General features: G+C 33.0%; 4 protein-coding genes across 12 annotated transcripts; 1 reads left to right on the top strand and 3 right to left on the bottom strand.

The window, feature by feature from the left end:
* Nucleotides 1–85: 85 nt before the first annotated feature.
* Nucleotides 86–1,778, bottom strand: LOC107423970 (1-aminocyclopropane-1-carboxylate oxidase 1). The gene is made up of 3 exons (XM_016033632.4): nt 1,246–1,778; nt 920–1,143; nt 86–835 (listed from the first exon to the last, which is right to left on the bottom strand). The coding sequence occupies exons 1-3, from the start codon at nt 1,393–1,395 to the stop codon at nt 232–234; spliced, it is 978 nt and encodes a 325-aa protein (XP_015889118.2). The 5' UTR covers nt 1,396–1,778; the 3' UTR covers nt 86–231.
* Nucleotides 1,779–4,327: 2,549 nt separating this feature from the next.
* Nucleotides 4,328–11,438, top strand: LOC107423961 (K(+) efflux antiporter 4). 5 transcript variants are annotated; one of them, XM_016033619.4, is made up of 20 exons: nt 4,328–4,785; nt 5,067–5,110; nt 5,586–5,644; nt 5,769–5,847; nt 5,985–6,046; nt 6,142–6,217; nt 6,380–6,454; nt 6,688–6,759; nt 6,854–6,937; nt 7,020–7,088; nt 7,295–7,372; nt 7,529–7,617; nt 8,338–8,434; nt 8,552–8,605; nt 8,835–8,930; nt 9,185–9,373; nt 9,471–9,548; nt 9,782–9,826; nt 10,688–10,777; nt 10,911–11,438. In XM_016033619.4, the coding sequence occupies exons 1-20, from the start codon at nt 4,527–4,529 to the stop codon at nt 10,989–10,991; spliced, it is 1,776 nt and encodes a 591-aa protein (XP_015889105.2). In that variant the 5' UTR covers nt 4,328–4,526; the 3' UTR covers nt 10,992–11,438. The 5 variants fall into 5 exon arrangements, with proteins under 5 accessions (XP_015889105.2, XP_015889109.2, XP_015889107.2 ...); XM_016033621.4 differs by having other exon boundaries at nt 4,348–4,785; nt 11,075–11,438; XM_016033623.4 differs by lacking the exon at nt 10,911–11,438 and having other exon boundaries at nt 4,342–4,785; nt 10,677–10,777.
* Nucleotides 11,439–15,568: 4,130 nt separating this feature from the next.
* LOC112492652 (uncharacterized) lies at nt 15,569–17,247 on the bottom strand. The gene is made up of 3 exons (XM_048478652.2): nt 16,675–17,247; nt 16,288–16,496; nt 15,569–16,157 (listed from the first exon to the last, which is right to left on the bottom strand). Exons 1-3 carry the CDS (start codon nt 17,114–17,116, stop codon nt 15,762–15,764), a joined length of 1,047 nt encoding a protein of 348 aa, XP_048334609.2. The 5' UTR covers nt 17,117–17,247; the 3' UTR covers nt 15,569–15,761.
* A 4,013-nt stretch (nt 17,248–21,260) lies between these two features.
* Nucleotides 21,261–25,890, bottom strand: LOC107423974 (probable acyl-[acyl-carrier-protein]--UDP-N-acetylglucosamine O-acyltransferase, mitochondrial). Of its 5 annotated transcripts, none has more exons than XM_048479477.2 (11): nt 25,628–25,886; nt 25,392–25,480; nt 24,517–24,641; nt 24,312–24,420; nt 23,753–23,845; nt 23,538–23,654; nt 23,371–23,454; nt 23,074–23,178; nt 22,889–22,975; nt 22,675–22,805; nt 21,261–21,608 (listed from the first exon to the last, which is right to left on the bottom strand). In XM_048479477.2, the coding sequence occupies exons 1-10, from the start codon at nt 25,722–25,724 to the stop codon at nt 22,686–22,688; spliced, it is 1,026 nt and encodes a 341-aa protein (XP_048335434.2). In that variant the 5' UTR covers nt 25,725–25,886; the 3' UTR covers nt 21,261–21,608; nt 22,675–22,685. The 5 variants fall into 5 exon arrangements, 4 of the variants coding, with proteins under 4 accessions (XP_048335434.2, XP_048335432.2, XP_060675104.1 ...); XM_048479475.2 differs by lacking the exon at nt 21,261–21,608 and adding an exon at nt 21,916–22,304; XM_060819121.1 differs by lacking the exon at nt 21,261–21,608 and adding an exon at nt 21,916–22,304 and having other exon boundaries at nt 24,517–24,662; nt 25,628–25,679.
* Nucleotides 25,891–25,997: the final 107 nt, after the last annotated feature.

Genomic DNA, 25,997 nt, shown 5'->3' with positions numbered 1-25,997 from the left:
ATTTGTTCATCAGTTTGGTGGCCAAGTAAAATAGGTCATACGGGTTCTTCAACAGTGCCACAAAACGAATTTAGGTAAAAGATCATAACAGCAACATAATTTTGCCACCACGTGAAATGTGAAATGACAACTTTTTTTCATTTATGCAGAAAACATAGCTAGGACAAAAGTGTCAAACAAACCCTAAAGTGAGAAATACACGATATAAATATGATCTAGTAAATGCTAGTTTTAAGCAAGATGACCACTATGGTCGCCATTATTTATCTGTTTCTGTTTCATATATTCAAATCTGGGTTCCTTATCAGAAAACTTTGTGGTAGCATAATGCTTGAGGTAGTCTTGAAAGCGGAAGTGAGTTGGGTATAAGAGTTTGGGTGCTGGAGAGATGAGGGCTTCACCGGCAGGATTATAAAAGGTAGCAATCGATAGTCGACTTCCACTATTGTAAGCCATGACACGATGCAGAACACTTTTATACCTTCCATTAGTCAACACCTCCAGTTGGTCACCTGTGTTCACAAAAATGGTGTGGTTTTCGGAGGGTGGAATTGGAAACCATTTGCCATCTTTGAAGAATTCAAGGCCCGGGACTTGATCATCTTGGAGCAAGAGTATGATCCCACCTGCATCTGTGTGCTCCCTAAGTCCTCTCACAAGTTGTGGTTGAGGACATTGGGGATATTTTGCAACTTTGGTTCCAATAGATGGGCCTTTGGTTCCTGAGAATGCATCTTTTATGTAATCCTTTTCCAGACCAAGATTCTCGCATATAAGCTCAGAAAGTTTCTGTGCCACATTAATCAGTTGAGCAATGTACTCATCCATGGTTGTGCTGCATTTGTTTTGGTGAATGAGTTGCATATATATGGTACATTGAATGTGAAACATTTCTTCGATAGAAATTTTGTTTACTCACCAGAGATCTGTTGAGAGGTTTGGAATTTCTTTGATGTTAGATAAAGGGCGATGCCATATGAAAAAGCTGCTTTCCCAGTCGATGTTACTGGTATCTCCTGCGTTCTCCAATATTTTGGCTGTCTCTGAACTGTAGAAGCTCTCCTTTAAATTTTCCTCATAGTGTGTATTTATCAAGCTCTTCACTTTCTCCATCAAATTTATGTCGATTCCATGGTTTTTGATCTGCAATATTGAGCAACACATGTCACTAAAACAAGCAAGAACAATATATTGAGTAATAGAAATAGTATGAAAGAATGAAAATAAAGTCCAGCTCCTCTTTACATGAAAGAAGCCCCATTTCTCGCAAGCTTGGTGTAGGAGAGCCATGGTGTTGCTTCTATTCTCTCCGTGAAGTTCGTTAAAATCTATAACAGGGATCTCCATCTCCTTCATTCTTTTTTTTTTTTTTTTTCTTCTGAAATGCTGATGCATATGATATGATATGCAAGAAAGGAGAGTATATATAGGCCCCAACAAAGATGTGACAATCTCAATTAGTATTATAATGGAGGGTGGTTAGATTAGAAGATGTGTTGGTTACATGTTAACCATAACCACAATACCACATCTCAAAAGAAAGGGTAGGGAGGAGAGATTGTTTGAGTGGTGTTGAAAAAACTAAAAAGCAGGGGATGCTAAAGACAAGTCCAAATGCAACTAATCAATCAATCCCCATGTGATTCGCTGGTTTTTTTTTTAAAATCCATCTTCTGAAGCAGGAGTCAGTCAAGCCATCTCTTGTATTCCAAGCATACTTTTCTTTCATTTTTGCAAGGAAAACCATTCCCCTGATTAAAATGATTCGCCCCTTGTAATTCCAGGAGTATTGTACTTATTATCTCTTTCCCTCCTATAATTATTATGCATACAATACATATCAACTAGGCTTTTTTTATTATTTTATGCATTTCTGTTTTTCTTTTCTTTTTCTTTTTTTATTTATTTTTGTGTGGGTAAGCTAATCAGAATTTGGCTGTGTCGTGCACATTCATAAGTAGTCAGTTTTACAAAACTAGGGGCAGTCGCCGGTAATGATGGTGGACGAGTTGCCTTCAAACAGGATTAGTTAAAATGGAAATTAAATTTATAGTCTGCAAAATTGAATGTGCTTTTTGTTTTTTTGTTTTTTCGTTTTTTTTTTTTTTTTTTGGGGGGGTGAATATTTGAATGTGCTCTTTTTTTCTTGAATTGGTTGGTCTGTGCCCTTTGAAGTTTGAAATGTATGTAGTTGCGTCAGAATGACATTGACATTGACATTGACATATTATATATATATATATATGTATATATACACATCGTATTTTATAGTAAATATCAATAAACTACTTTTTTTCCGTTTTAAAATGATACATTTTTGGTTCATGAAAACAGAATTTTTACCATTTCTTTTTTTTTTTTTTTAATTTCCTTCCAGAAAATATATCCTTTAGAAGCGAAGCAAATTACAAAAAGGATTGTTACCAATTACTCGTCCTAAAGTGGAGTACAAGAATCCTTACTAAGAAGTTGAAGAAATTAAATCATTAATCTGGATATATGTAGCTATTAACTAATCATAGCTTGATGATGAAACTCAGATTTGTTTTTGGGTTTTTTTCTTGATATGTTTCCATTGTGGCGAAATTTGCACATATCGAGAGACAGTTCTAATTTCTTGTAATAAATTAATTGAAATCATTCCTGAGAATGAATCAAATCAAATTTGAAGGTACAGAAGTGCACTGGACTCTTAGTTTTTTTTTTTTTTTTTTTTTTTTTTTTTTTGGGTAATAGACTGGACTACTTGTTTGTGAAAGTTAGGGAAGCAATCAAGAAGTTTTATTATGATTGTTATTATTTATTTTTTTTGGCTAAGACAATAATTTTTAGGAATTATCTACAAGTAGAAACCAACATTCTTATTTATACGGAATTATTAAGAAAAAAAAACATTTTAGATCACCAAAAACACAAATATAGATTAATTACACTTTAATACTTATAATTAGGAAGTTGCACTTTTCATTTTAAATTTAAAATATTTTAATTTCGATCCTTAAATTTTAATTTGTTACATTATGATTCAATTGAATTTTTTAACCAATGATAATTATCAATTTTTTCATATTTAATAAATAATAAAATATAATTTATTGTAATTTAGACCATTTATCTTAAATAGAGTATTTTTTTAATACCATCAAACAGGTTAATTATTGTTAATATTCTAATTGGATCAAAATAAAATAAATTGAACTTGAGATCCTAAATTTGAAAAGTTTTAACTTTGATGTCTGAAAGTATAATTTGCCCAAACTACAAATATCAAAATACAATCAATCTGAAAAAAAAAAAAATTACATAAAAAAAAATAAAGCCAGTAACTGAACTTCATCTGAGACTTTCTAGAGAGAAGTAGAGCAAATGGGATCCCTATGTGGGCTCATCAGTCATCACTTGGATCGGTCCATATCTATCAAGGGTCCATTGGAGTTGTTCCATAACCATTTGCATGCCATTTTGGGCTTTACACGCACTTTCCCATCTCAATTTTTTCATTTAAAAAAAGAAAAAATAAATAAAAGGGAGAGCTGAGGCAACAACCACATGCTAATAGTGAACTTTATGTAGGCTAATACTAGCTTAAACTATAAATTAAGTAGTTTTAGAGGGATTGATTGGATCAAATAATGACAGACAAATAGTTTTGACCTTTTTTCCCAATACTCTGTGATGACAACCCCACGTAATTAATTCCAGTGTACTACCACTTCCGCTCTATCCCACTACTTTCTCAAGGAAGTACCAAGTACTGACAACCTCAGCTGACCCTACTCTATTGGTGGGTCCATGTTCGAATCCCCCGCATTGTCTCCAAATACAACAATTATCAGGTTGCTATTTTTTTATTTTATTTTTTTAATTGAACAATCATGTATATAGCTTTACAAATTAGAACATGAGATTTATTGTACATATCACCAATTAAATGTCTACTAGCACATTGTATTTAATCTATGAAGTTCAATGGCTTTTCAAATTGAAAATAGATGGAATTAATCATTTAAAGTCTTTGAATTTAATGATATTGTATCATTTATCAAATCCAAAAATTTTGAATTTAAATATTCTAAACTTAACTTGTTTCACTAATACTATTGCATTAAATAGATTTATTTGGAATTACAACACAACTTGAAATGGCCAACTCATACGGATATCAAAAAAATAAAATAATAATAGCAATATTACAGTGCAAGTGGAACGCACGCGCATCAACCATCAAACATCCGCGTAGGATTTATAGTTAGTTTATTAGATTTGAATATTTATTTTATTTTAATTTTTTAGTTACTCGTTTATTAGATTTGTAAAGACATCTAAATCTGAGTAAAATCCGAGTACCCTTTTTGTCATTTCACACTTCCACCGCCCAGCACCACCACGACCAGGAGCTCCTCCTCCTCCGTCAAAAAACATCAAAATTCAAAAACAAAAAACCAAACAATTTTCTTAGGCCGAAGGTCCCCCTACGCTACATACGCCACTGGGGGTGTCAATATCACATTCTTTCGTTATCGGCAATGAGGGTCCGATCCTCTACCATTATGACGGTGCTCTTCGTCTGCAACCTTATTATTATATGCTTCTCTGCTCGTCCTTGTCTATCTTTCCCTTTCTTCGCCACTGCCGACTCCGCCGTGTCCAACTCGGTTACCGAGGAGATCAATGTCACCCTAGCTGACTCCAACTCAACGCACGCGAGATCCAACGACGACAGCTTCGCCGATATGATCGATCGAGCTCTCGAGCGAGAGTTCCCCGAGAACGAGCAGACTGAAGGTCTGTAGATCCCACCTCTTGTTTCCGGCTCGGCATTTGTCTTTTTTTTTTTTTTTTTCCCTGCTTGGGTGGGATGATTAAGCTAGGGTTTTCGTTTATTTTGATTTCCGCTTTCAACTTTGCTGTTCCGCATTTGCATTGCTTTTTGTTTTTTATTATTATTTTTTTTAATGGACAATGTGGAAAGAAGACGGAAAAAAAAAAAAAGATTTAGGAATTGAATTAGGGTGATAATCAAATCAATAAGTTCACTTTATAAAAGTTTAGTATTTTTCTTGCAGCCACTGATGCTGGTAGCTTCAACAATAGTGTTGCCGGACAGCAGGTTGGTAGACATATCTGAAACCTCTTAACTGGCATAAATTTTGTATTATCCAATTTTCTACCCGGTGGTAATGTCTGTAAGTGGCATCTGCAGGTGATAGTAAATCATATTTCCATGTAATAACAATAACAGATGTTAACCCGTGAAGATTGAACTATCATTGTATGCACAACTAAATGGCATTATAGGCCAGAGGGCTTATACTTAGTTAGATCGATTTTTTTTTTTTTTTTTTCATCTTATATTTTTCGTGCTACAACTTTTTTGTCATAATTTTATAATGTTGGGATCATATAGAGGTGACATTGTGTGCTGAAGGTAGTAAAAGAGTTTTGGTAACAAAAGCAAAAGTAGACAAGGCATCCCATTTTGGAATTGGCATTAAATTTTTATTGAACTACATTTTTTTGGATGCATCCGTTGAACTATATTGCTATTACAAATCTTGGCATAATGGAAAATGCCTATTTATCAGGCAGTGCTGGAAACCGTTGCGAGAGTTAAATCCAAGAAGAATGAGACCAAGGAGGAGAAGTATGTGCTTCTATTTTGTTACTAAAAGATTGTTCAGTTGATTTCTTTGGAGTGAAAGTGGTGATATATGAGAATATTGATTCTATCATTAAAGATTGCTGACTATTTGTGAGCATTATGTTAGGTCATTTCAGTTTCATAATGTTTTCAATTTGGATAATGAAAATCGAGCAGAAGATATGCCAACATTGATAGATCGGAAGGTATGTGTTCTACATATTTTTCAACTATGTATACACATTTATATATATATATATATATAAATATTTTTTTTTTTTGGGTGTGAGTGACCTATGGATGGAATTTATTCAGTCTTGACGTGCTAGAAATTTAAATTCAGGACAATGTATTTATTATATCCAATCTCAAGTCAAAGTATCCTGTGCTACAACTAGACTTGAGGTTAGAACTTATTTTTTGAATTCTGGTTGCGTGGAATTGAAAGCAAGTTTCTGGCTTATATAGCTTCTTAAAGCTATTGTTAACTTGATATGCAGGTTAATATCAGATTTGGTAGTTGTCATTGTCTCTGCAACTTGTGGTGGCATCGCCTTTGCTTGTGCTGGACAACCGGTTTGCTTTCTGTTTTAATGACTATGTTATTGAAAATTGGGAATTACATTTGTAATTCTTGTCTCTAGGTTTTGTGGTCGTCTATGTATGCATCATTGTGAACTTTATATAATCAAAATAACATCCTCGATGTTTTCTTCCTAAAATTTTGACAATTTGCAGGTTATTACTGGGTATCTGCTAGCAGGATCTATCATTGGACCAGGGGGCTTGAGTTTTGTTAGTGAAATGGTGCAAGTATGTTGCCTTCATGCCTAGCCTGCCTAATATGTTACCTCTATTTTATTTTATTTATTTTCAAATTTTCATTCTCCTTTTGATTGTTTGTTTGTTTCTGTAATATGTCTTTTGGCATTCAGCTTATGTGAAACTCTCCCGTTTTATCATTTTTAGTGATTGAACTGTATATTCACTTCTAATAAACCGTGAAGATATCTTTTCAGTTTTCTTATTTATATGTTTCCATGAAGGTTGAAACAGTTGCTCAGTTTGGTGTTATCTTTCTTCTTTTTGCATTGGGCCTGGAATTCTCCACAACAAAGGTTGAATTATATTTTCTTTCCTCCATTCTTCTTTCAGTTTTGCCTGTCAATTGATATAGGCTGTGATAATGATGTTTTCTTTTCAAGTTTACAGCTTCGTGTTGTCCGGACAGTGGCTGTTCTGGGAGGCCTACTCCAGATTTTCCTATTTATGTGCTTGTGTGGGATAACAGCGTTGGTAAGTCTGTCTTTACTCTTTTTTCCCAATCATTTTATATGGTAATTGATTTTTAATGGGCAAAGTTACATGCCTTTTCCAGTTGTGTGGTGGTAAATCTTCTGAAGGGATATTTGTTGGTGTACTCCTATCTATGTCTTCAACTGCTGTGGTACTATCTATGTTCCATTATCTATTTGTTTCATGATTCCCCCCCTTACCATTTTATGGAACGACTTGTTGGATAATTCTTTGAAATTTCAATGTGTCTTTAGTAATGGTACAATGATTTGTCCAATTTCCATTTGCGTTTCCTAGATCTATAATTGTTGAAAGTCTTTTGTTACTGGTGCTTGCTTAATCTGCTTTATTCCACAGGTTCTAAAATTCTTGATGGAAAGAAATAGTATTAATGCTCTTCATGGCCAAGTCACTATTGGTACTCTTATACTACAGGTGTGTGTTAATTTCTCATGTCTCCTATCTTATGTATCTAAGTTTCGGCTTCAGCAATCATTTAATATCATAACTTTGGCATCTTTATGCTTTTGGAATGTCTACTTTAAGTTGCTCTCATACACACACAAGTTTTATAACATTATGGCCTATCAGGACTGTGCTGTTGGTTTGCTATTTGCTCTGCTTCCAGTTCTCGGTGGTACTTCTGGTGTTCTTCAAGGAGTAATATCCATGACAAAATCGTATGTAAAAGTTATAAAACATAAATTGAAATGTTATTCTTTTCCATTTTATGTGTAACACCACAAAATAGTGAATTGTATGCAATTGTTCTCACGAGGCTGGTCTATTTGAAGGCCTGCCTAGTTCTGTTGTTCCTTTCTAAATTATGTTTCGTTGTATATTTTCAGTTATTGAAATTCTTCAATCACTTTTTACAGGAGTCATCCTGGCCTGCGCTTATATCTTTTGCAATGCATATTGCACAGTGCTGTTTGCTTGTTCAACATTTTTAGGATCTAGTATTTTGATAGGCTAATCTTACATATGTGCTGTCTAATACTAGGAAACTGCCTGGAAATGTGATTGCACTATTGCTTGTTCATTTATTAGCTTTGCTACCCAAGGGTGGGAATAACAAATCGTAATATATTGTTGTTAAGATAAGGACTGAAGTGAGAAGACGCCTTTAGCTGATAAAGTATGATTGATATATTGGCACATTTAGGTAACACTTATTGCTCCCTTACTCTAGTGATTGAGTTAGTTTTGCAGTTAATTGTTATTAAGATAAGGACTAAAGTGATGAGATGCCTTTAGCAGATAAAGTATAATTGATATATTGGCACATTTATTTAACGCTTACAGCTCCCTTACTCTAGTGATTAAGTTTTGCAGTTAATTGGAATCTGCCTATTTGAATTATGTACTATTATCTTTTACATGCTACCTTCTGATTGCAGGTTGGTAGTTCTCATTACATTTTTGGCTATTTTATCAATATTATCCCGTACTTGTGTGCCATGGTTCCTTAAGCTTATGATAAGCCTATCATCTCAGGTGCAGATAAATCTTTCACTTCCATACTTTATTTTTCATGCTAGAAGGGTTATTTATTTATTTGGATTTCTTATTTTAATGAAATTTTATTTATGTAATTATATATTTGTATTGCAGACTAATGAACTCTATCAATTAGCATCAGTGGCATTCTGCTTGCTTGTTGCTTGGGTTTGTCATTCACTATTCTTTCTTCCATTACAGATGAGACAATTTTTCATTTCATATTTCCATGCTAGCATGGGGTAGTGGGTTTGGTTTTGATGTTGTTGATTTTTGTTGCTACATCAACATTTACTTTTTATTTTTTCTACCACTTGTGCTTCCATGCATACACACATCTAGTTATTTACATCTTCCTGCAAATACGAATATGTAACATGTGTTGTTCTATTTTCAGTGTAGTGATAAGCTGGGTTTAAGCCTTGAACTGGGTTCATTTGCTGCTGGAGTGATGATATCAACTACCGATCTCGCCCAACATACACTTGAGCAAGTATGCTATCCTAGATAGATCTTCTGTTTGAGGTTTTTGCTAATGTTGTGAAGTTTGGAAAGTATGAAAATACTCATGGAAAATATGTATTTAAATAGATATATATGTTAGCATCAGTCTGTTTACGTATATACATGATATACATCTTGACAATCCTATTAATTTCACCATCCTATGAATTTGCTTTAATTGTAAATCCTGGTCCTTACATGTGATATTTTAATGTAATTTTTTTCCCTCTCTAATTTTTTCAGGTTGAGCCCATTCGCAACTTCTTTGCTGCCCTTTTTCTTGCTAGTATTGGGATGTTAATACATGTTCATTTTCTTTGGAATCATGTTGACATTTTACTTGCAGCTGTTATTTTGGTAATCATTATAAAAACTATTGTGGTTGCCTCTATTGTCAAGGGATTTGGATATAGCAATAAGACTTCTCTTCTTGTAAGATTTCAACAAGCTTCTAATAGAAGTTAGATATACATTTTGACTTTGAACATTTTCATTGACAGAGGGGCCTTAGGTTATTTCATATGTGTAGGTTGGAATGTCACTGGCACAAATTGGGGAATTTGCTTTTGTTCTTCTGAGCCGTGCTTCTAATCTTCATTTGGTTGAGGTGATCGCCTAACTTTATAATCCTACTTCTTGAACAAATGCATCAATGAACCATCTACGAATGAATTTTTGTTAAAGGGAGAGAAATTGGATAATTAAGCTATTATATGAGAACTTGAATTTCATCTCTAGCCCAAATATTTACATTTTCACCTTTAGAGTTTATATCTAGAAGCGAGTGCATGTTTTCCTCTATTTACAGCGTTTCATCTGACAGATTAATCACTTTTGCAGGGTAAATTATATCTATTGCTGCTTGGCACAACTGCTCTCAGCCTGGTACGTATGGTTTGAAAGTTACTTTAGCTTTTCTGTATATATGATTCTTTCAATATCATTGTTATTGTGGTTACTTTCATTCAATGATACAAATTATTAGACATTTTGCATTTACATATGTGTGCATTTATCCTCTACAACTCATCCTATCTTTTAGACTTCCATGCCTATTGATATTTTTACTTCCTGGTCACACGCACTAGAACCCTTTCATGAAAAGAATTGGGGAGTGATGTTCTTCATTTGGTTTGGTATATACCTGCCTTTGGACCTTTGTTGGGTGAAGAGAAAATTAGTTTTTTAAGCAATGTGGCTGTGTGGCTTATACTCAGTTCATATGGATCACATGGCCTTGCAGGAAAAAGTAAGGCCTATAGTGGATAAAAGAATTGGGGAGTGATGTTCTTCATTTGATTTGGTATATACCTGCCTTTGGACATTCGGTGAGTGAAGAGAAAATTAATTTGTTAAAGCAATGTGGCTGTGTGGCCTATGCTCGATTCATATCGTTCACATGGCCTTCCAGGAAAAAGTAAGGCCTATAGTGGATAATATACTGCTTTTTATATTAGTTAACTGTTTATGGACATTGCACTTAAACTACAGAGCATATGCAATAAAGCTTCTAATGAGCTAGCATGAAAAAACTTTACTAAGTTTGTGATATGTTGTTAGGAGTCTTAACTTTTTACAACAAGAGGAAAAGGGAAGGATGAATCATATTTCTCAACTTTTTGGTAGTTTGGTAGTTTCTTAATGCAGGAGATTATTATTGATAGTTTCCTGATCATCGTAATTGTTATTATTGCTCTAAAATCAAGTTCTCATCAAATTATTGATTCTTGCAAAGCTATGGTGCAGGTAACGACGCCATTGCTTTTCAAGCTAATTCCTGCTGTTGTTCATCTCGGGGTGTTGTTGCGGTGGTTCTCACCTGATAGTATGAGCGAGGTAATGATATTGGCGTTGGATACATGCTTTTAATTTTATCAACATGTAATAGGTCATAGGAATTTACAACTTTGCCTAATTCTTGTCGGAGCAAGAGTTTTGAGGTATCTTAGAATATTATTTCTCCTCCCAGATTGGATATAAAGGCGATAGTCTTCGCTCAGACAGTGCTAAGCGTATTGCTTTGATGGTCCAAGGCTCCCATGATTCATGATATTAAATAAAAACATGAACCAGAAAATTGCAAAATTCAGCCTTATACCTAGCTGATGGGGTTGTTAATACTCTGGAGGACAGGTGCTCAAGAGTGCAAAGGAGGTTGATTGACTGCTGCAAATTAAGCTGCACTTACCCTTACATATCATCCTAACTGGGCATCATGAGAAATGATGATAAAATACTAACTGAAACCGAAAGTAAAGGAGACAACCGCAGATATGATCCTCCACAAGCCAGTCTAGTCCCTTCTAATTTATTTATTATTAGGTCATCATCCGCATTTTACTGATGACCTGTTTTGTGTAAATTAGTGTCCATTTTGTAATGTAATCCATTTTTGTTCTTTTGGCTTTTGAGGTTGATTATTTTTTGTTTTGATTGTGCTCTTTCTTTATTTTTTTCAAGATGAAAATAATCATCACGATAGGAACATCGTCCCATAGTTTTTCATTGCACAAAATTTGCTTATAGTTTTTCGTTGCACAAAATTTGTTTACTTTATATATATATAGATATATATATTTATATAAAAGATTGGTTGATGGGGTGTGATCAAATCGACCAATCGTTTTGCTTTGTTTTGTGGCCGTATGTTGTATGTCATATATGTATATAGATATATTAAAAAAAACAAAAAAAAATTTGTTTTGCCTTTTAGGCTTTCCGTTTGACAAAATTATGGGTATGAAATAAATAAATAAGTGTAAAACAAGGTTAATCACGAGGTAAAATGGAGTAAGAAATAGATATTACCTTTAAAAAAGGGCCATGCGTAGACTTGGTAAAGCAGATTGATTGGCCCAGAAAAAGAAACAAAGTTTAGTTTTTAATTATCATAAAATGTTGCTGATGATGATCCTTAGCTTGCGAGCTGCATCATTAACTAGAATATGTTTAATTCTATGTTTATTACGTAAGACGTGATGAATATGTTTATCATGTAAGACGTGGTAAGAAGCACTTGTACACAGTGTATGTGTGTAGAAAAGAAGGTGCATATTCTTTTATCAAATCTTGCTGATTTTTTTATTTTTGTGTGTGTGTTTGTGTTTGTGTGTGTGTGTGTGGGGAAATATGTCAAAACTTGCTGTGGGTGTAAATGTGATTACAGAGGACATAAAAACTTCAATTATCAACCGTCGAACATTGTTAGACATGAAAAGCATTGACAGGAGGTACCATAAAGTAATAATGTTGGTAGGTGCTGATATATCCCTAACAAATCAAAAAAAAAAAAAAATGTTAATAGCTGGAAATATTATACATCCACCAATCATAAGATTGTTAGGCATATATACACCATCTGAATATCATCTAATAATAGATGAGAAACTGAAACTGGATTCTTAATTTGCTATATACATAAACATCATTAAAGTCCAGAGTCTTATGTTCCAAGCATTAGGATATATATATATATATATATATATATATAGGAATTTGATTAATTGATGAGTAAATGTTTAGAAACATTTATCATTATATATATATATATATGTACGTAAATCTCTTCCCCAAAAAAAAAAGAAAAAAAAAAGTATATAAGTATATTTGACACCTCATAGAGACAGCAACAGGCAATAAAGAAGACATAAAATGTTAGTTGAAAGGTCGCTATATCTTAAAAGAGATCATAAATGCTGCCAATCATATGTTTCCAAGGAGACAAAAACAAAACATACAAAACACACCAACAATTATCATCTATATATGGTCGATAATCATTCACTATACTATTAATGGTAAGGTTTGGGGTTGAAGCACTAACAAGATATACATACAAGGAAGTAGGTATACTAATTTCAACTCTTCTAAAAAGGGTTTTAGGCGTATATATCTATATCTATATATAATATGTGTAATGTCTCTTCCAAACTGTGATATTAATTAGTTCTGTAAATAATAAAGTACAAATTTTTGTGGAGCTTGGGTGCAGAGGACCTATTCATGGAAGCTGGGGCATACTGAAACTCTCTCTTCTAAGAAAGGTTTTTAAAAATTTACTTGCCGAGTCCTTTCATACATGACAATATTAACAAATATATATTTATATATATAATTTGCTTTTCACATATATAAAATGTCGACCTTTGATTTTTGATAATGTCTGTCGGGTGAATATGTATATCTACAAGCTGCATGGACCATAAGATTTTATGATTTTTTTTTTTTTTTGTGTTTTTTATTTTGAACTATAATTTTTTTTTTTTTTGGTTGACAAATATTTATCAAATAACTTATCATAATGATTCTTCTAGATTTTTGTACTATTTTTTTCCCACATAAAATATTTGAATTTTGAAGAACTTCATATATATATATATATATATATAAAATACGCATTTTTCGTTTTTGTCATTATTCAACCTTTTTCTATTCAATTGTACAAGTAGGAAAATAGGAAGGGAAAAGAAATTGAATGGAAGCCATCCTCTCCCGTGAAAATCAAATCCCCTAATGGGTTAGCAAGTAGGACATATATACTTCTACCCAAAAAGTGTCACATATATATACAAAATATATGGACCTAGTTAACATTATTATCATTGTTATCATTATGCAGAAAGCGGCCCTGAAGTTGACGGTGATGATAAATTTATGTGTTTGAATTCCTCGAATGCTTGTGGACAAGATTCATTTCTTCCTTATCTTGAAATAGTAGCCACAACGCTGAAAGTGTGTCAGCTTTCTGTTCACACAGTATTACATTGTCTTTTTTTATCTTATAAGAAAGCTTGGATTTCCCAATTAGAGGAGAAGTTGGCGAATCACAGTCAATCACTACTCAACACCGCAACAAAACAAAACTCCTCTAAATTCCTGAGATATATATATATTTATATATATATATGCAGGAAGTATTATATATAAATATATATATATATATATATATATATATATATATATATATATATATAAATATGTGTGTGTGTGTGTGTGAATGCGCGTGTGTTCCCTATCTCCTTGTTGAAAGAAGAATATTGAGGAATAAACCTCCTCTTCTGATCTAAAGTACAGACTGAAAAATAAATGGTTTGCTTTTAAACAATGGTAAACAATTTTTTTTTTTTTTTGTCTTTTTCTTGGAAATGTTCTTAATTTTATAATTAATTAAGCTTTATGTATGCATATGGAGGAGATTGGATAGAAGTTACAGAGCATGCATGAAAGTAAAAGTCAAAAGCCGCCGTGAGCAAACACGTGCATGTCAAGTTTAGATCGATGCATAAACAAGCTTAAGGAGTGGTAGAAGTAGTAGGTAGCAAGTAAATCAGCTAGCGCCTAGCAAGTAGCGTTGCGGTAGGAGTCGGACCCAAGAATTTGAAACTGCTAATTAATAGGCATATTAGAGCGGTCCCACCTTCATTTCATGTTCAGACAAAGTATGCATGTCTTTTAATTTCTGTCCGTATCTGTGTATTTATTCACGTATGCATTTATTATACGTACCTATATCGTCTCTTTTGTTTTATGCTTTAAGTTCATTCGAAAACTTTTGTCCTCCGTCTACAATTTTTCTGCTAATTTTAGAAACACAATCCACATGATATGAATATTTGTGAAATGGTATTGGATTAAGAAATAATAGGCATGCAGCAGATAAATTAATGGAAGTTAAAAATGTATATACTGTATTAGTTAGTAATGGGCATGGGATGGACTCTTTTTGGTGCTTTTAAAAGCTCCTCTGATTTAGGAATAGAGTGAACGAGGACAAGTAATTAATGTAAAGAGACCCACTTTCTGTTTATTGGTTACCAAGAAAATGATAAAAAGTATCAGGCTTATAAAACAAGACAACAACCCCTTTAGCTATAGGCCTATGGCCATAGGTACTAAAGTTATACTTTTCCTCTATCTATCTATATATATATATATATATACACATATAGCTATAGGCCTATAGCCATAGGTACTAAGTTATATTTTTTTCTCCTCCTGTCATTTTCTGAGCCAAAGAGCCAAATGAGCATTATTTATATTCTCCATCCTTTTTAATTTGGAAAATTAAAGAGCAGAAGTTGAAGAAATTTCATCCTCTCTCAATCAATCTGCTCCTTTCCACAGCTGTCACTATAAAAACAGCTAGCCACTTTGAGAAGAAGAAAATTGTAACATTATCACATTATGTGATTTTCTACTTTTCCTGAAGGCTCCAAAAGTTATAGATATTGGACTCAACTGCCAATTAAATCAAGATCACCTAGATCCGTATCCTTTTTCTTTTGTTCTTTTTCCCCTGCCAAATTAAAATTCCATATCCAGCATTCAGATGTAGTCATAATTACTGAAAAAGAGATCGTGGGACAAGTTTTGTCCTAAAAGTTCAACATGTTTACTTATATAATTAACATATATAATCCTCTAATTATTTAAACTCCAAGAGAAGACACAAAAAGGGGTTGGCTAGGTAGAGAACAAATAAAAATAAAAATAAAAATAAAGAAAAAAAATTCTAATACTTGAGGTAGCTAGTGAATTAATTTGGGGTGGTAGAGATCCCAAATTGTATCTATCTTTATAGATCATATGTAAATATGTTTATGTATATATTCTACGTATGATGATATATATACAGGTTAATTACTGCTAGCATTTGCATATATATGTTGTAGTCATGCATATAATATAAAGATGGATACATGATAAACTTAATCAAAATATTATTCAAGGATAGGGAAAGGGAAAAGAAAAGAAAAGAAAAGAAAATTTATGTGTCTAGCTATATAAAATTGTTAAGTGGGAAGGAAAGGGATATGAATAATCATGTAACCCTGATAGGGCCAAAAAGGGCTGGGGATGGCAGCGTATTATTTTTAGATTGATCCAAAGAAGCAGAAGTAGACGATGACGACCTTGGCCCGGCTGCAAGCTTCAGCTCCAGGTCAAGCACAGGTACGAGTGCATTATTGTCATTTGGAGATCTCATCTGGGAATTATTGATTAACCCATATACCCAATTAACAGCTGAAACATTATGTGAAGGAGAAGAAGAGCAAGGATGGTCCAGGTCCGGCAGCAGATGATGAGGCAGTTTGGCATCTGCAGTTTGAAGCAGCTGCAGCTTTGGTTGAGAGGTAGTTTGTTTGATACCATTAACATAATCATGGAAGCCTGCAGCCATAATAATATTATCATCGATGATGTTTCTGCTCCCAACCTGCAGTAAAGCAGTTCAAGTAGTCATAATCAATATATATGTTGAACTGATAAGTAATATTTGAAATGAAATGTTATTCAATGGAGTATAATGATATAAATAAAAAGGGTGGTAGTAGTAGTAGTAGTACCATGTCGAAAAGGCTAGAGCGTCGGTGCTTGTTGGTGTGGAGAGTAGCGACCTTGGACTGTCTGAGAAAATACTTTTGGGCATGGCTGGCAACTTGGGCTGGGGTTCTGGAGGTGACATACTTTCTAGAGATGCCTCTCCAGTCACCTTTCCCTAGCTTTTCCAGCCCTACTAGGAACCTCCGGTGTTCCTCTTCCGTCCATGGAACTCCTACATATACATATTCATATTCATGTTCAGATTCAAATCAATCAATCAAGTAGCATATATATATATATATATATATATATGAAAATTAATATCAATATCAAATCCATAAACTTATAAACTAAAGTAATTTATTAATTTCAAAGTAGATGAAAATAGTTAATTAGGGACATATACATACCTTTTTTTCTTTCATGGGCATTGGGCGGAGGTATGAGACCGTCAGAGAGATAACCCATGGATGCTTTATGATCGGAATTATCGATATTAGAAATTCTTGAATTAGATAATGAAGAAGAAGATGGAGAAGTTGATGATGATGAGGAGGAGGAGGTGGAGTAGGAGGAGTGCAGGCAGTCCATGCTGAAGCTTTTCTTCATGTTGGCCATGGAAAAAATATTATTTGAATTACAACAACAACAAGATGATGATAATGATGATGAAGATGACATTATATCAACCTGCACTCCAAACAGCCTAAGTCCTCCTCCATTAGGATGAGGACGAGGACTCCGGCTCCGGCTCAGACGAGAAATGAATTCAGTGGCCGCCGCTGATCTGCAATTTGTACAGGTTCTCGAATTATGGCCTATATTCCCACAATGTGAGCACTTTCTGCCCATTAAATTTCACAAAAATATTAATTAAGCGCCTCAACTTCTCTGACCACTCAGATCACAAATATCAGAAAGAAAGAAAATAGCAGCAGCAGGTGGAAGGATATGTGAAATATTGTAAGTAATATGTTTGGTGGTATATATATATATATATATATATATATGTATATGATGATGATGACGACAATGATGATGAGAATGGAGAGAGATGTGGGGTTTATGAAAATGGATGCACACCAAGAGAAGTTGATTGGATGGACTACTCAGGTTTTTCTTGGATATTTTTCCAACTTGCCTACTTCTAATTAAATTACTCTCTCTTTCTCTTTCTCTTCCTCTTTCTCAATAATCTATTACATTAAATAAGCGATTTAATGTATCTCATGTGGGAAACTTTTGTCCTCTGCTGCCCTGCACCATACTTACAATTTTTTTTTCTTTGTCAACACAAACCTTAGCTTGTTAATTAAAACTATCATATATATATATATATACCATGAGGAAACTTCATCATATATATATATATATATATACACAGACATATAGGGTAATATTCTTTCGATTCTTATATTTGGAGGGTAGGTAGGTAACTTCATCATCATGAGGAAATATCACAGAAATATTGAACACTTTGAACGTTGATCCATATTTGGTTTAATCAACCACCCTACGTACCACGTACTTTCCCGGGAAATTCGCTACAAAACTATTACATGAGGTGTACAAATTAAGCTAGCTAGTATAAGAGACGAGACTTAAGCAGTAAAACCTGCCTTCAATGTTTCTAATTTTTAATTATTTATACCAAAAAAACCAACTTCTTGCAATCTTTTGTCAAGTCAATATATATCTTTTCCTGGAATGTACGCTCAAAACTATATAATACTAGTTATTAAAAAAGAAAAAAAAGACAAAAAGAAAAAAGAAAGGACAATATAAAAATGAATTAAAATTAACGTTTTCTGGAGCACAAAATATCTAACCCAATTTCAAATATGTACTCTCTCTTGTTTCAACCATGAAAACCTATATATATATATGGACTAATAAATGTGGTCAGGTTAATCGCATCATTGATATGATTATATATCCTCTTTTCCATCAAAACCACACAAAATCACTTCAAATCAATGACCCTTCATTAGGATTTTCTAGTTTGTTAGCAGCGTTCATCTTAATTATCCAGTCTCCTAATTATATATACTTGTTAATCATCAATTAATTATCATAGAAATATGTCACACTTACAAAACTATATTCAGAGGGACAAGATACTGTTAACACTGTTTGATATGTGATCGCATTATTTTTCTCTTCTTCTTGTCTAATGCATTATTATGGCTAATACTAAGGTATATACATACACAACAATTATCTTTATCCAAGTCGGCTCAATTATTTTAAGTTCTATTGAATTACATATATTTGATGTGAGACGTGATATGTAATCCAACAATTTTGGATGAGTAAAATCACTAAAAATTGAAAATATTTCATTTGAACGGGACTATATATATATATATACATATATCTGTATATATATATATATATATATAAGTGTATACATAGTTATATAATATCTAGGATCTGAGCAAAGGGAAAGGACAGAGAGTAGTATATTCTCTTTTCCATGGTAAATTCAATATATATATATATATATATATATACCTGTTGTGAAAGTGAATTTTTCGAGGCATGCAAATTAGCATCTACACCTGATGATGTATATTTATATATATATACAATTTTTCCCTCGTACCAAAGATTCCACAAAAAATTTTGAGATTATATGTAATGAAGCCCTGATTGAAGGGATTTGACAATTTTTTTTTTTAACAGATCATCTTAGTCTTTGATTTTTCTTATCCAATTGGGAATAAATATTTATCTTTACTAAATTGATTATTAAAAATATAATTTTCATAAGTTATAATCCATTTAAGATGAAATAATTTCAAATTAACATATATAGAGACTGAGATGTAATGAACGGGATAGATATCAACGCCAACTAGCTTTTGTGATCTTATTTAATGTTAGTATTTTATATATGGAGCAACTTGGTAACAATTTTAAGCTCATATATGTATATATATATATATATACACACACACACACACACTACTAGGCCACCAAACTCAAATCATTTTCTTAATATTAGAATTTTTTTTTTAAGTTTTCGAATTAAATCAAAAATTATAATTCAAAATTATATTAATTAATTATTAAAATTTGATAGAGTTATCTTGTTTAAAATAAATTTTATTATATCATTAAATTTAAATTTGATAATTTTTAAAATTTTAAAATTTTATTTTTGATGTGATTTAATAGCTAATAAAAAATTTAATTTATAATTATTAAATTATTCTGATATAAACATGTTATGTATAGAGGCTATAATTTAGATATATATAATCCAATGGCCAATTTTTTAATCCTCTCTGTCCGGAGGGGTTTCCACATAATCATTTTGCTCGGATTCACTTGGCGTTATTATAGCAAGGAATCTTCTGCCATATAATACAAGAAGATAATGATCTATAAATTGTTCTAAATCTTGTTTGACTATGGATTAAGAAAGATAATAGCTTTCTCAGTTTTATAATTTTTTTAAAATGTTATTTTTTTATTAATTTATTGAGAAGTTGACGTTACTAATGGTTATGTTAACCAATTTGTTATTTCATTAAGCAGACCATTAAGCCCTCGGTATTTAGAGTATTTAGAGATAAAAATCCATTTTTAATTTCTATATGAGCAGTTTGGTTGTCTGTGTCAAATCTTGATTACATTATGATCATTACGATCATTAAGGGACCCTACCCAAATTGACAGTTCAAATTAAAATTTCTTCCCTATCTATTTTTATTTATATTTATATTGATTAGCCCTGTCTGCAAATCATTCAAGATTTCACAATTCTGAGTTGATAGAGCTTTAATGATGAGAAGGAGTAGGGTAGTTGGCTCTAGCCTATAGGCTACCTAGGATTGTGGGTGCAAAAATTGGTAGCTTAGGACCAAATATTTAATAAATTTAATAAACTACACATACAATTTTTTTTTTTTTTTTTAAAGTTTGCTATGTTTAAAATTGTCTTGAACTCATTCCCAACTTGGTGTACTTGCTAAAATTATTATGTGGTTAAATTATGTAAAAGAATTGTGATGTAAGAAAGTATTAATTAGAAAATTTGTTTCGCATAATGTTGCTTCCACACGAACCCAAAAGACATATACTTTATGAGAAGCAAATGGCCAAAAGGGTTACCATCAATTTTGAGTTGCTCACGAAGTGAAAAGCACTGCATTTTAAGAGTGATTTGTCAACTTTTTCACATCCTTTTTTTCCTTTAAATTAATTATTATTTGTAATTAAGTAAATCTTGCACTTTTTGTTAACCAATTGTTGACTAATTGGAAATAATAATAATTATTTGTAATTAAGTAAGGCTTGCATTTTGTGTTAACCAATTGTTGACTAATTGGAAATATTAAAACAAATTATTTGTTTGCTTTTTCTTGAGCTTAGACTGCTAAAAATCCCATTATACATCTCTTTAATTGAAGTCATCCCCTTTGTATGTATGTATGTCTGTCATCGAGTCTGAATATGGAAATAGGAAAAGAATGGGAAAGGTTTGCATATATATGATATTATATATATTGTAGCACTGGGGATGAAAGAAAGGATTACATCATATACCATAATCCAGTTTAGAACTAGAAATAAAGCAGCGGATATCCAATGTACAAGCACTTGCCACCTTTCCCTATAAAATACATAACTATATATATGATATTATCTCCTTTTTTTTTTTTATTCTTTTTTTTTTCTTTTTTTTCCGAAGCATGTTCTGGCCAGCAGCCATATTAAATTAATGAACGTATTAGTAGTGTAGAGTTTGATTGTTAATTTGCATTATGTTAATGGGGGAAGATAACGATTGAAAGAGTAGGCAAAAGAATACTTGTAGTTTGAATCACAAATAATAAAACAATAATATAATAGTGTCTTTATCATTTGAGAAAGAGGTGTCTTTCTATAAGTCTCGGCTTGTGAGTCAAAACAATTGTGAGTTAAATTTCGAAGAAAAGTTTGTTAATCAGAGGAGGATGGCAACTTTATAAGTTTTATAACCTTAATGTAAACAACTTGGAAAAAACCCTTTTGAAAGTAGTTCATGCTCTACAACAATTTTATAAAGCATTAAAATCGTTATTGAAACGTAGTACAGAAGTTAATATTGCCGGTTTCTTTTTGCTATTCATCATTTTCTTTTCCAGTTGCAGCTAGCATAGACAATCCACCAAAATAAATAAATAAATAAATAAAAATAAACATTATGAACATACTGAGCGATATAATAGAGAAATAAAAATTTTAAATACTGGTACTGTACTCCAAGTAGGCGACCGCATTGCTCGTATTTACTGGGGTTGGGGGATGGTTAGTCGCAGTTTATCCAGCAGAATATGCAGTTAATTATTATATCCTGGAGAGAAAAAAAAAAAAAAAACCAAGATCTCACCATTTCAAGCAAGAGAGAATTTTTGTTGATCTTACATATATGTTAGCCCTCAGACAAAAAATTGTCTTTTGAGAAACAATAATTGAGTGTTTCACAAAATCTAACTATTTTCCCTACGGAAATGGGTGTCCAAAACAACCAATATCTGGTCAAAGATATCAAAATTTGAACATTAGCATTCCTTAATCAAGTCAAGATGGCTTTTAACGAACTTGAATTGATTCATTGGCAATAGAAACAATCAAAATCAAGAACTAGTAGAAATCCCATATAATATATGCACATGATAGTAATTTGACTCGGTCAGCTTAAGATTTTCATATGGAATTTCTATGTGATATAAACAGAAAGTACATGACAATCAACATCGCATAGAATCACTGAATCAAGAAAATTCCATATGTTTCTACGAAATGCGTGTCCTTCTGTAGTCAATATGTTTGTTACACACATTATTCAAATATGTCAGCCGCTATTTCATCACATAAAAGAACTTGTATACTTAATTTTCTTTCTTTTAAGCAATCAACAAGCTCAGAAGTTTCATTTCCCTTACAGTTTACACACATATCGATTTTCAAGTCTGCAATTTAGATTTGCATAATAGCCTTCCAGAATTGCTATGGAATCAACCTTCACATAAATTCAACCAAAAGCTGCCTGTTAAAGTCATCATACAATTTTTTCAGATCACATTCCACAAATCTTGTAAAACAATATCAGTTAGGTGGAATCCACTATAGCAACAATGTCAAACATATGGGAAAAACTTAAAAAAGGGACACGTGTGTGTGTATGACCATTCGTTTCAAATATTTTACTCTAGATTTTTCAAATATTTTACTCAATTGTCTAGATCTAGTAAATGAGGCAAGGAAAATACTGAAAAAAAGCTACAAGTTTTGGTAACTTGATAAAATTTTAACTCCCTGCAGTTCAGGCGCTAATCACAATATTTTCAATTTGAAAGGAATTTTTTTTTCCCCCATAAGTATGAAATCTCTATTCAAGGAGAGACGCAGAAACTCACTATAGCATGGCCTAACAGCCACTCCATTGTCTGAATTTGCAAATTCCACGCCGCTTTTCTTCAAAAGAATCACGAATGGACTGCACCATGGAACAAACTGAAGGATCATTTGCCAGTTCTTCATGTTGCTCCTTCAAAATAGAATATAGCTTCATTAATGAAATGTCACAAGCTTGGCTTAGAGAGAGAAAGAGTCAAAGGGGTGCTGTGATACCACTTCAGCAAGACGTTCTTCGAAACCTCTGACATTCTCATTAGCTGGCATGAATATCTTTCTATAAGCTGCTCTTAGGCTCCTGATCTACATCCTTACACAGAGACATATAAGATCTTTAATGCTTTAAAAAGTATAAAATAACTTAAAAATGTATCATCATGACATATTTTGTTTATGCAAACCTCAGCAGCTGTGAATCTATGACGCCGAAGACCCTCCAGGTTCAAACCACGGAGTTCAGCTCTTTCTCCTGAAACCATCATGTACTTTGGGACATCTTGTGAAACCTTTATGCACACATAACAAGCAAACAAGATCAAATTTCAGCCTTCTTTTATTTTTTCTCCCTTTCTATCAAATTGTTCAGAAAAGCAACATTTCCATTCATCAGCTCTTCCAAATTGGTATTTTTTGCAATATTTGTGTCAGTGTTAGACACCATCAACCATGGTAATAGTAATAAGAGAAAAAGATCATACCACAGAACCACCACCGATAAAGGAGAAGGAGCCAATATGGCAGAACTGATGAACAGCGATGGCTCCTGCTGTGTGAGTATGGTCCTACATTAAAGCACTCGTAAGACCAGATAATTTGAACTACCTAATTAGTGATTGAATCTACAGAAATAAAGCTAAGGACTTACTCCCACCACAACATGGCCTGCTAGAAGAGTATTATTTGCAAAAATATTGTTGTTACCCACTTTGCAATCATGGGCAATATGAGAAGATCCCATGATGAGATTGCCATTACCAATAACCTGATTACATATAGCTAATCGGGGTAAATTACACAAATCCAACTAAAAAACAGAAATCACAAACCTGGGAAAGTAAAAGCATTATTGGACTCCTATACCGTTCTGTCACTTGACTTTGAAGATCGGTGAATTGAGGTGTGCTCCCTGATCTCATTATCATCCCCAACATCAAGGAAGCATTCTTCTCCTGGCTAAAATGTGACCAAAAAACAGTGGAAATGTTTCACTATTTCAGAAAGTAGCCAAACATGTCTAAAAAAATATAACACCATTACCAATTTTGTATAGAACATGATGACACGTAATATGTCATTTATGAATATAATTATGATCATTGTAATCATGAAAAATTATGATAATGGTAATTAAATGGCAAGCTTAAAGCCCATGATAGCTAATTATGGATGCCAACACCTTATATGTCCGACAATTCTCAAACTTTCCATGACAGGCAATGGTCATCAGTCACTAAAGTAAAGCAGTAAATGATTTCCAAAACAAGCAACACTGATCAAATTCACACAGGCAAAACTTAATATCATATGTCAAATAACTTGCCAAAGCACATAAAAATGTAACCAAGTACTCAAACTATCCCAATAATAAAACAAACAAAATTAATTAGCCATTTAGCTTTGCATTTACTGTGAAACCGACCTTGTACTTCATGTCTTGGCATTTAATGCCAACAACAGCATGATGTCCTATAATATTGTTGCACCCCAGCACTGTATGGCCTGGAAGATCATCCCCAACCACAGCACCACTGCCTGACAAAGTTAAGCAAGCCAAAATTGTTACATTTCTAAGAGCAGAATGTATAATAATGCATCAGAAAAGAACATCACATATCCAAACTCACGTCATCAAGATGCAATGCGCTCCCAATACTGTATTTCCGAATATATGGCTTCCTGGATAGAGTTGGCAACCATTGCCAAGCTTTGCAAAGGATCCAACCGTACAAAAGGGACCAATAGAAACACCCTGAATAATTTAGACAAGTCTCTGACATGTTCAAATCATTAGGTAATTCAAGTACCAATTAGTCTAACCACTAGAATTTCAATGCTTCTGAGCTTTATGTTCATTTGCCAGCATAGTAATCAAATCAAAGCAACCCAGAAAGAAAGATGATTGAGCTATATCCAAAGTTTCGACATTAAAGATTGTTTATGTGATTCCATAATCTAACTGCTGCAGATTGTGCAGACCGTTTGCAATGATTTGGAAAACATGGTTGATAAAGTTTGATAAACTAGGCAAAAGAAATGTAAAGCAAAACAAAGTGCATTTTCTTTTGGAACGTGTGTGCTTAACCAAGTTAAGTGGTAGTTAGTCGTTAAGCCTGTAAAAAGAATGGTGAAATTTGCACCAGCAGTTAGGCTGCATTTTTTTTTTCCCTCTCTCTCTCTCTCAGCTTGGGTTCACTGAGCAGTAAGATTATTTCTCTGTTTTATTTCACTGACCAGTAAGTTTATTAATCAAATCACAACTAATCACAGGAAATCAGAATTTTCAGGTCATTTTGCATCTACCAGCATAATTCATGGATTTACGCAGAACCCTCTCAGCCAGTAGGAATCCCAATAACATAAAAAGAAGATAAATTTTAATTACTAACAATCCCACGAATACAAATACAGTGAAGTTGGTACATTTCCACACACACACACACACACATATATATATATATATATATATATAAACACAGAGCTCCAAGAGAAAAGTATGCACCTGACCAATAAAGGCATTGGGGTGAACAACTGCAGTGGGATGGATCAAGGAAGTATTCGTAACTTGCTCCTTCTTGTCCCCCGCAATATCTGAGACAAAACCCATTACAAAACAATCACCTTTAAATAACAAATAAATATATATATATATATATATATATATCAAAGATAGAAAAGAAAGTAAACGAAATATATCACAGACAGAAAACAAAGCGTGAAAGAGAGAGAGAGAGTTACCGGAAAGTGAGGCGGAGGAGAAGGTGGGGAGGAAGAAAGAGGAGAGAGCGGAGGAAAGCGGGGTGGTCTTGCTGCGAAGTTTCAAGAGCCAGTACATCACTCTGTCTTCGTTTGTGTCTCTCGCTTTTGCTTTTCCCTCCTCCCCCCGCTCCTATATTTATGCGCGTTTACACATACACACATACATACATATATGTGGTTGTCCCCGTGAGCGGGTCCCGTACGGTTTTACTTGTTTTTAAGAAAGCCCCCCCTCTATGGCTGTATCCCCATTCCCACCCTTTTATAATTCCTTATTTTTTTCCCCCAAAAATTAAAAAAAAAAAAAATTCTTACCTTTTACGTTTTCTTATGATTTGTGAATTGTAAG

The sequence above is a fragment of the Ziziphus jujuba genome, chromosome 7 (genome assembly GCF_031755915.1).
Source record: "Ziziphus jujuba cultivar Dongzao chromosome 7, ASM3175591v1".
Taxonomy (NCBI): domain Eukaryota; kingdom Viridiplantae; phylum Streptophyta; class Magnoliopsida; order Rosales; family Rhamnaceae; genus Ziziphus; species Ziziphus jujuba.
This window is presented reverse-complemented; position numbering and strand designations above follow the sequence as displayed.

Coding starts and splice junctions, on each gene's coding strand:
- LOC107423961 (XM_016033619.4), top strand. CDS start 4,527: ATGAGGGTCCGATCCTCTACCATTATGACGGTGCTCTTCGTCTGCAAC. Junction 6,047..6,141: donor GTGCTACAACTAGACTTGAG/GTTAGAACTTAT, acceptor CTTGATATGCAG/GTTAATATCAGATTTGGTAG. Junction 9,827..10,687: donor GCACAACTGCTCTCAGCCTG/GTACGTATGGTT, acceptor GCTATGGTGCAG/GTAACGACGCCATTGCTTTT.
- LOC112492652 (XM_048478652.2), bottom strand. CDS start 17,116: ATGGGCAGAAAGTGCTCACATTGTGGGAATATAGGCCATAATTCGAGA. Junction 16,497..16,674: donor TGCCCATGAAAGAAAAAAAG/GTATGTATATGT, acceptor ATGTATATGTAG/GAGTTCCATGGACGGAAGAG. Junction 16,158..16,287: donor GCTCTAGCCTTTTCGACATG/GTACTACTACTA, acceptor GCTTTACTGCAG/GTTGGGAGCAGAAACATCAT.
- LOC107423974 (XM_048479477.2), bottom strand. CDS start 25,724: ATGTACTGGCTCTTGAAACTTCGCAGCAAGACCACCCCGCTTTCCTCC. Junction 24,642..25,391: donor CCAATGCCTTTATTGGTCAG/GTGCATACTTTT, acceptor TAAATTATTCAG/GGTGTTTCTATTGGTCCCTT. Junction 23,655..23,752: donor CAAAGTCAAGTGACAGAACG/GTATAGGAGTCC, acceptor ATATGTAATCAG/GTTATTGGTAATGGCAATCT.
- LOC107423970 (XM_016033632.4), bottom strand. CDS start 1,395: ATGCATCAGCATTTCAGAAGAAAAAAAAAAAAAAAAAGAATGAAGGAG. Junction 1,144..1,245: donor AGAAATGGGGCTTCTTTCAT/GTAAAGAGGAGC, acceptor TCAATATTGCAG/ATCAAAAACCATGGAATCGA. Junction 836..919: donor AACCTCTCAACAGATCTCTG/GTGAGTAAACAA, acceptor AAACAAATGCAG/CACAACCATGGATGAGTACA.